Source organism: Chelonia mydas, chromosome 27 (assembly GCF_015237465.2).
Source record: "Chelonia mydas isolate rCheMyd1 chromosome 27, rCheMyd1.pri.v2, whole genome shotgun sequence".
In the NCBI taxonomy this organism is placed as follows: domain Eukaryota; kingdom Metazoa; phylum Chordata; order Testudines; family Cheloniidae; genus Chelonia; species Chelonia mydas.
In genome coordinates, this window is record NC_057860.1 from 6,002,015 (window position 1) to 6,011,572 (window position 9,558).

At 44.8% G+C, this 9,558-nt stretch overlaps 1 protein-coding gene across 6 annotated transcripts in view; it reads left to right on the top strand.

Annotated features, from left to right (window-relative positions):
- Positions 1–9,131, top strand: part of TLK2 (tousled like kinase 2) — a 52,650-nt gene extending 43,519 nt beyond the window's left edge. For all 6 annotated transcript variants that reach the window (XM_037886860.2, XM_037886862.2, XM_037886861.2 and 3 more), the window contains 4 exons: positions 1,305–1,443; positions 3,491–3,602; positions 4,628–4,735; positions 6,429–9,131. In XM_037886860.2, the coding sequence (XP_037742788.1) occupies positions 1,305–1,443; positions 3,491–3,602; positions 4,628–4,735; positions 6,429–6,602 (533 nt within the window). In that variant the 3' untranslated portion in view covers positions 6,603–9,131. The remainder of the gene's footprint in view (positions 1–1,304; positions 1,444–3,490; positions 3,603–4,627; positions 4,736–6,428) is intronic.
- The last annotated feature ends 427 nt before the right edge of the window (positions 9,132–9,558 follow it).

The window sequence follows — 9,558 nt, forward strand, 5'->3', positions numbered from 1 at the left end:
CTGGACAAGCCCTTGTGCCATCATGTGTCAGGACTTGGTTTCTGTGACCTGGTTGTCCTTTGCTTTCCTGTGCCTCATCTTCCTTCATATAGATGCCCAGTAATGGCCGGCACATTTCTCACTCTTGTTCTTTGCTTTGTGATGCTCAGTAAATGGCACCAAAAACTAACTTGGAAAAACTTGCTCAAAACTTGTTACTTTTATGGGTCCTCATAGAGGTTAGATAGTGCTCTTGGAAGTCTGACCTTCCAGACTCACCGATGCCCAGCAAATCAGAAGTGTCCTCCCCAAATGTCATCAGACAGTTCCCATCTGATAGACCATGCAGCTGAGAGAGCAGAGCTTCCTTGCTTGCCTTATCTGTTTGGGGTTGGATATGCTGGGTAACACCTATTTTTTACCCCAATAAAAGTTTTCTGTACTGGCGACAGTTCACTGGCATTGTGTATCCTAGATCGGTGTGGTTTCTTGTACTGATTCAGTAGATGGTGCAATTGCACCAGTTTATATTTTGTTGCCCTGTTTCTGTTCTTACGCTTCCCAAACCACTGTTTACTGGTGTCTGGTTGAACGTGCTGCAGGGCTCTCCCAGCTGATCTACAGACACTGTGTAATTCTGCTTCTTCAAAAGTTAATAGCTTTGAAGCAGATTATACAGCTTAATCTGCTGGAAAGTTATGTGCTGCTGTTTCATTTAATCCGTAGAAATAGCTGATTCTTAAATGGATCTGGCCTAAGAATTGGCTGTTTTTCCATGGTTCTGCAAATCGCTAGGGGGCACTATGTCATAGAGGAGAGAATTTCTGGCTGCTAAGAAGCCAGGGCAAATTAGGACTTCTGGATGGAATGAGTCACAGCTGTGTATATGTGCATGTCTGTCATCCACTCTCCTTTCCCTTACCTGCCCTCCCAACTCAACCAGTCTCCCTTATTGTTTTGACCTCTCCCTCAAGCCAGGAACCACCAAGGAGAAACGAATTGCATTGGAAAGCCAGGGTCTAAAGCCAAAAATGGGGAGGCAGGTGGGAGGTCAGAGACCCATTTGAGGATGGGGAGCATAGGTGCAGGCGCTTGGTGTGTTCTAGGTGCCAGGGATCCTCTCAGGAGGACTCCACTGAGTCCTCAAACATCTTCTCCAGCCTAAAGGCTGCTTTAGCTGGCTGCATTTTGCAGGTCATGGTGCCTTTGTACAATGTGTCCATAATTTAATACCCCGTGTACTCCACTGCAGTTCTGGTGCTGCTTTTCCCTCTCCTCTTTCCATAATAGATATGTCTCTAAAAAGCTATTTTCCCTTCTTTTAGGTAACATTCTTCTAGTCAATGGTACAGCATGTGGAGAGATAAAGATCACAGATTTTGGGCTTTCCAAGATCATGGATGACGACAGCTACAACTCCGTTGATGGCATGGAGCTGACATCGCAGGGGGCCGGTACTTATTGGTAAGTATTCTATGTGGCTGATACCAACTGAGGGTTCTAGAAAACTTGCAAATAACCATTAAAATCCTGATGCTCCAGACTTGGAGTTTACTTTGAATTCACTTTCCTTGTTGTCAGTCTGTGTGGTGTCCATTGTACTACAGTGTAGCTCTGTAAAGCACTTTGAGATCCTTAAGGATGCTCTCAAACTAGCTGCACACAGTGTTTCTAGGCTGCCAGCCTTTTCATCTTCAATGGGTTAGTATTTATATCTTTAGATAGCACCTCTTATTCAAAGGGCCTGACAGGACAACTATAAACTGCATGTACAACTACTGCTGAAATGCAACCAACTCTGGGGTGGAACTTGGCAGCTGTTTAATAGCATGTATTACCATGTAATTTAGGGTAGGAAGTGAAGAAGAATCCCATACCCGCTTGAAAATGCAGATAGACTTAGGAAGGCAGGAAGAATTTTCCAGTTGGAATTTAATCACCATCCTAGTGGTAACAGACTTACCTTTATAAAAAGTGCAATAGCGCTTTCAGTGCTATGCATGCCCAGGACTCCAGTTTCAAATTTCACATGAAAGACAATACCTCCAGCAGTACAATGGCCCTAGCACCACATTGTGGTATTGCATCAGTCCTGACTCAGAGGTTTGGACCTACAGTAAAAGCCGCTGAATGCAAAGACAGAAGTTGCATTTACAATGTCACTATTCACAGTGGTTAGCATAAACATTGTTCATGTCACCATAATTTTTTGCAGGCATCTGTTATAATCTCATGTGTTCTATGGGTTTGTTCTCCTCAAATTCACTCCAAGCTGAGTCTCTAACAAGGACACAGCATCTAAGATGGCACTTTCAGAAATGTGTATTTTGGCTGGATGTTTCCATTGTGAAATTATTGTTAAAAGGACAAGAAATACTAGATTCTAAATGAATGGGGGAAAGAAACCTTTGTTTTCTCAGCATGTGTGACTGGAGTTAAACTCTGCTCTGGTGAGGGGGAAGCATTCACTGCAACAGAGACTTTGCACAAAGGATGGACAATACGATGATGATTTGGGGTATTTATGGATTTTCTCCATCCTTATGCTGGGAATTTGTGGACTTAATGTGCACAAACGCATAGCTGAGGGGTAAAATCCCACCACATGACAAAGGGCCGGCCTTCCTCTTGAAACCAAAATAGCTGTGGGGTAAAGAAGCAGGTCACAAGCGAAAAGTGATTAGCTTGGTCTGTCTGTGATTAGCCTGGTCCCCAGTGGGCGTGCTTTGTGCATCACACCGGAGGGCATGATTGGCAGCCAGTTCTGTAGAGGTAATCGAGTGGAGAGGTGCATTGGCAAACCTGTGCGGGGGAAGCTGCCAGTCTCCCTGCCTGTGGCCAGCCAGTTCTGTTCACATGTTTCTAACTGTTTCAAATCACTGAACTCTCAGGCAGTTGCAGTGGTTCAGATGGGAGCACGCTATGCAGCAGGTTCAGGTGCAGCCTCAGGGTTCACTTGTCAGTGAATCAGGAATTCATTCTTAGGACCCTTCTATACTGGGGTGTATGTTAGCTGCACTGGTGCAGACCCGCTGCGGGTGCACCCTGCTGGTATACAGCAGAGTTCACACTGTGTGCCTACATTAGGGGGTTGTGCTGGCATGGCTACATCAGTGTGTTCCACTGGTGCAAACTTCCCTTCTCTGGACAAGCTATCCAGGCTGTCACGAAACTCTTTCCTTGCCAGCTACGCCGGGAGTTTGTGAGGCCAGGATGTTGTCTGTAGTGGTGGAGAAAAGCCTGAGATAAAAGGGAAGGTGTTGAAATCCAAGGAGTCCACTTACAAGGCCTTTGTCAATAGGGACCCTATTGCAGGGAAGTGAAAGCCTTTAAGTGACCTTCCCAAAGTCACACAGGAATTCTGTGGCAGAGTGGGGAACTGAACTCCGATCTCCTGAGTTCCAGGCTAGTGCCCTAACCACTGGGCCATCCTGCCTCTCCCATTGAAACAAAGTGACTGAACAAATCTGGATGTGCTATTGATGACCCTTTGTCCCTTCCTTCCAATCAGGTATTTGCCACCTGAGTGTTTTGTGGTTGGAAAAGAACCTCCAAAGATTTCAAATAAAGTTGACGTCTGGTCAGTGGGTGTCATCTTCTACCAGTGTCTTTATGGCAGAAAGGTAAGGAAGGAAGCTAAACTGCCTCATGCAGAGGTTTATGATTCTTTGGAGGGGAAGAGTTGGAAGACTGGGGATAGAAAATAATTGTGCTAATGATAAAGAGCCTGAATGTTTTAAGGTAGTCCAGAAAAACCTAACCAACGAGAACACATCCTGTTATTCCACTGGCTTTGATAAGCTTTTGGTAACTGAACATTCCACATGCAAAGTTTGATGGACGTGCCGCTTTTGTACAGTGTCTTAAGTCAGTGGTTCTCAACCAGGGGAACGCCTACCCCGGGGGTACGCAGAGGTCTTCCAGGAGGTGCATCAACTCCTCTAGATATTTGCCTGGCTTTACAACAGGCTACATAAAAGCACTAGCGAAATCAGTACAAACTAAAATTTCATACAATGACTTGTTTATACTGCTCTATATATTACACACTGAAATGTAAGTACAATATTTATATTCCAATTTATTTTATAATTATATGGTAAAAATGAGAATGTAAGCAGTTTTTCAGTAATAGTGTGCTGTGATACTCCTTTTTTATGTCTTTTTTTGTCAGCAAGTGGATTTTAAGTGAAGTGAAACTTGGGGGTACATGAGACAAACCAGACTCCTGAAAGGGGTATAGTAGTCTGGAAAGTTTGAGAGCCGCTACCTTAAGTCACACAGACACAACAGGCCAAGTGCAGCACTGGCAAAGCTGGAGGAACTCTTGACAATTTTGTTGGGAGATGGCCCTCTTGCATCAAGGCTGAAACTGCAGATCTATGAGCACATGGAGTTTCCTCCGTTTTCTGAACTGGGGACACACTCTGGAGACAGTCACAACTCAGCCCCTTTGAATTTAAAACAACTGTGACAGAGCAGTCTGCTAAGCCAAACAGACGGGGGACCTGCAGTACCTTCATGGCACTCCTCAGCGGCTTCCCTAGAAAGATACTGAATTAGATAACTTCCCACCACAAACAGCAGCATCGTCATAGGCTTCAGAAGACACACTGTCAACTTAACAATTGTCCCTCTTGTTTCGTAGCCGTTTGGCCACAACCAGTCACAACAAGACATTCTGCAGGAGAACACAATCCTTAAAGCTACTGAGGTGCAGTTCCCTCCAAAGCCAGTAGTCACACCAGAAGCAAAGGTAAAATCTCTCTGCAGCAGGTGTGTGTCACTACCCGACACACTGAATGGCCTGGGGTTTTTAAAAAACTCATTGTGGTTACCTAACACAGTAGTTAATCCATGAATCTCACAATGGTCTGAGCCTCTACTCTGAAATAAGTGCCTTCCCTGGATCCACAAGAGCCAGTCAGCTCTCCATAATGAATTGAGTTTGCAGCTTGCTGTCGTTTTATAATCTCAGGTCTCGCCCATAGACACTGAACACCCTCAGGCATTTTTTTGGAATGATTTGCTCAGTGTCGTTGGCCCAAATTCCCCTTATTCTCTGCATTGTGCAGCTGTTGTCTGCCTGGTAGCAGCCCTCTTACCCCAGGGATGCCTGAATTTCATTGCTGCATAACTTGTTCAGTGGTTCAGGATCCTTTGGAATAAGAGAGACTTACAAATGGCAGACTTGTCTGTCCCTGTCAGACCGGACTCCTGGCTTGAGAGAGATTTGCACATGCGCAGGATACAGTGTGCCTAAATTGTCCATGGTGCACTGGTCAGCAGGTTGCAATTTAACAACAGCCGTCAGTGATCACACTGATGTCACTGTCAACACATGGAATGATCTCTGGTTTGGAATGTGGTAGCAGGGAGAGGTACCCGGCAGAGAGTCTTATGCTTCCCTCATCACCACTGAGCAATTATCCTGTTTGTTTAATTCTTTAATGTGCGTTCACCAAGGAGTGACTGAAACTTGGCTAATATCGAGAGAAAAGAACAAGCTTGTTACACAAATAGATCACTCCTAGCATGTTATACTGGGAGATGGGAGACCTCAGTTCAAAGTGGGACTCTGTGTGGGTGTGTATTCTGAACTGTTTGGGTTTCATAGAATCATAGAATATCAGGGTTGGAAGGGACCTCAGGAGGCCATCTAGTCCAACCCCCTGTTCAAAGCAGGACCAATCCCCAACTAAATCATCCCAGCTAGGACTTCGTCAAGCCTGACCTTAAAAACCTCAAACGAAGGAGGTTCCACCACCTCCCTAGGGTAACGCATTCCAGTGCTTCACCACGCTCCTAGTGAAAAAGTTTTTCCTAATATCCAACCTAAACCTCCCCCACTGCAACTTGAGACCATTACTCCTTGTTTCGGTGGGAGGCAGGCTTGCTTCCTCCCACTCAAGGAACCATCCTGGTGCTGTGTGCTCTGAAGTCACCCACTCGGGAGATGGACTTCTCACTGTAAAGCATCATTTGAGTTTAATTTAAAGTGGCCATCTACAGCTTTGTATTATGAACACACACTACAGCAAAACCCCCGCAGCACTCAAGTAATTATTCAAAAAGGAACCCTGCACCCACAAAAGCTCTGCACCCTTCATCTTCCTGGGAAACCTCAGACCTTCTCCAGAATCCAACCAAACTGATGATAAAATTGTGTTTAATTCTGACTCTAGGGCTTGCATAGTAAGGCAAGCGGTCAATTGGCATCATCCACACTGAATTCCTGTCACCCCCACAGATGGTTCCTCCCTCCCCAAAGCTAGGCATGAAGCACAATTTTGGGGGCGGGAGTTGTCGCTGTCCATGTGGTCACTTAATAAAGAATGTCAGTTCCCAGAGTTACCAGTCTGGCACAATTCACCAAGAACTATTATAAATAAAACTCCCCCTAACTCCTTTAGTCTCCTAACATTTGTTTGCCTTTTGGGCGTTCACAGGCATTTATCAGACGGTGCCTGGCCTACCGAAAGGAGGACCGGATAGATGTTCAGCAGCTAGCCTGTGACCCATACTTGCTGCCTCACATCCGCAAATCTGTATCCACGAGCAGCCCAGCTGGGGCTGCAATTGCATCAACCTCTGGATCATCCAATAACAGCTCTTCAAACTGAGAGAGACTAATAGGCCAAAAACTGCTTGAGAAACCGACACAGACTTTCAGAAACAGCTTTGGAATAGAGGAATCTGCAAGGGTCTCAAGAAACCTGTACCAGGTGCTTTTTTTCTCTTGCTTTTTTTTCCATCCATAGAGCATGACAACATCAATTCTCATCAAGGAAACCTTCAGCATCTTAGGCAAAGCCACGCGGATAGGAGAAACTTGAGGTTTATTCAGTAAATGACCACAGAGGATGGCTGCTCTGAGCGAGGGGGAAAAAATATGGTTCCATGTACTGTGAACTTCTGAACACGCAGGCTTGGGGAATCCATGATGCACTGTGTGCTTCAGAGGAAGAATGTGGACTTTGGGGAAAAAGACTGGGCTAGTCCAGTGTTGATATTTAAACATTGTTCTTTTCTTTTCATAAAGTTTAGGTAACATCTCCTGAAAAAGCTAGAAGCACCAAGGTTCAGCTGGGGATGGTATGACTCTTTGCCCTTTGGAGGGGAAAAAAGTTGATCCTGCCTGTTCATGGCACTAGAGTTAGTGTTTTACCCCTGATTAATTTCAGTTTTTTAAAGAAAAAGTAACAATTTTTTTTTTCTGAAGAAAAGTTTTCTGGTCATAAAGTGAAACCCGTATTAGCAGGTACGTGGCAATGTTAACTCCACTGATGGTGCAGCTTTCCACTTCCTTGACACGGCTTCTTCCTTGTGATTCCCCTTCTTATGAGGGGGGGGCGAGAGAGAATACACAAGCGGGGGAGAAGAGGCCTCTGTCAATCTCTTGCTATCAGATTGGCATGCCGTTTGGAGCCTTGTTGGGTTTTCCTGCGGCTGCTTCACCACTCTCACGCTTGACGGTTGTCCCTTTTTAATTTATTTGAAGTGCTGGGCTTTTAAAATAAAGATTGTTCTGTCCATGTGATGCTCCCCAGTCCTATGAGTACAGTATCTGTTGACTAATCAAGACAGATGGGAGGGGAGTTCAGAAGGAAAGCTCAGTCCCTCTGACGTGACTTTTCGGGGCTCACGCAGTATTGTACATTTTGTTGTTAAACTTATTAAAACCTAAAGGTGAAGACTCATAAGCTCTCCCCAGTTAGGTGATTTACTATGGAAACCGCTTTCTCCCTTGCTTACCATTTTTCTTTTAAACTCACTGATTTTTAACTCTGTCGATGCCTCAAACAGATGAAAAACCCAGGGGAGGCATGTTCTAAAAATGAACAGGCTTCCTGATTATTTTTGTAATCTGTTTGAGGTGACCTCCAAATTGGGGCAGAGGTGTCCAGCTGTGGAATGGGAGCCTGTTGTCCCCATCCTGCCCCTTTTCCCCCAAAGGAAGACCTGAAAATCAAAAAAGTACAGCGCTTGGACATGTGGCAGCCAGGTTGAAATGTTCCTAACATGTGTGGCAAGAGTTTTTAGCCAGAAATATTTAAAAATGCAGCATCCAATAAAAAGATCTGTATTGGGAGGGGGGAAACTGAGCAGTGTGTTACCACAACTTTAGGGTGTTGTAAAAAGTGTGTGTGGTGTAACCTTACTCATGCACAAAACTTCCCTTGTTTGTTGTGGATTGTTCTCTCCCTCTCTCTCTCTCTCTCTGCACAGCGCTTTCTGGATTCCTTCTCACACTATCATAGTGCGTTTGTTCTCTTTGGCGTTTGGTGCCTGAATGGAGTTCTCGTAGCTATCTGTGTTCTCCAGAGTGTGGCTTTTGCGAGAACTGCCACTTGTTTGCCTTACTGTAAGCCATCCTGCACAAATGGCCGGGTTAGCCCATTCAGCAGCCAAGGAGTAGTTGGTTGAAATGCGAAGTAGTCTGTTGAAATTACACTGGCAGTCTGGCGAAGTACAGAATTCTGCTACAGCTTTGATTTTCTTTTCTTTTTTTTTAATGACTCTTGGGCTTCAGTCTGATGCATTCATCTGCAGCTGCATTAGGGTGGTGTTGAAACTCTTGTTTTTAAATAAAACTACATCTTTGAATCCTCAGCCACAGTCTTAGCCCTTTCCATTCCTGCTGTTCTCTTAGAAACAAGCTATTTAGTAAGCAGCACTTTGACATCATGTTCAGCCTCCATCAGGGAAGTCAGATCTGACATCTCATCCTGTCTGCTGAAGTTGGTTATTTGGCCTCCATCCGTAGAGGGGAGAATTCTAAAAGGGTTCTTTGTATCCCAGTCTGGTTGTTTCTTGGACATAGAGTGTGTTCTATCTCTGTGGGTGTGATTAGTTTTGTGTCGGATGCATTTATTCCTGCTGTGTGACACCTGAACAGGGCAGCGTTAGCCTTTTCTGGTGCTACTTGCTGTATCCAGTAAAGAACCCTGATAGAATTCTAGCTGCCACACTTTTTGTTGTTAATATGGGTTTCACTTCAAGTAACAGGACCTTATTGCCACATGTGTTCATTTACTTAAAAAGAAAAAAAAAAAGTGTCTGAAGAATTTGTAACTTAAACCAGGCCGGACTGTTCTGGCTCTACCCAGCAGACGAGACGTGGATATTAAAATAAGTTTTAAGAAACCGAATTGCTTGACTCTTTTGACCTTGCTGTTGGTCAGTGCTAACTTGGACTTTTCTGCCCTCATCGTACAGGGGTCGTATTAATATATTACAGGGGGTGGGGGAAGGGATTATATTCCCAGTGCCAGTTGGGTTCCATTCACACCAGCGGGAAGTAACCAGCCATAGTTGCCAATACCAAACTGAGGCACTTGTGAGATTTGCCTATTTATTGGCATTCCTAGCTTACACAGCAACTGATCCTCGGGATCTGGAACACCAGGATAAAATGTCAGAGCCTGTCTTCTCCCAAACCATTTTATCCTTCTAACTGCAACTGCTACATTGCTAAGCCAGTATGACAGACTGAACCCACACACACACACCCCTTATGTCCACTGATGAAAAGTCTCACCAAAAATGGGGTCAGAATTACTTTGTAGCTTGGAGGGA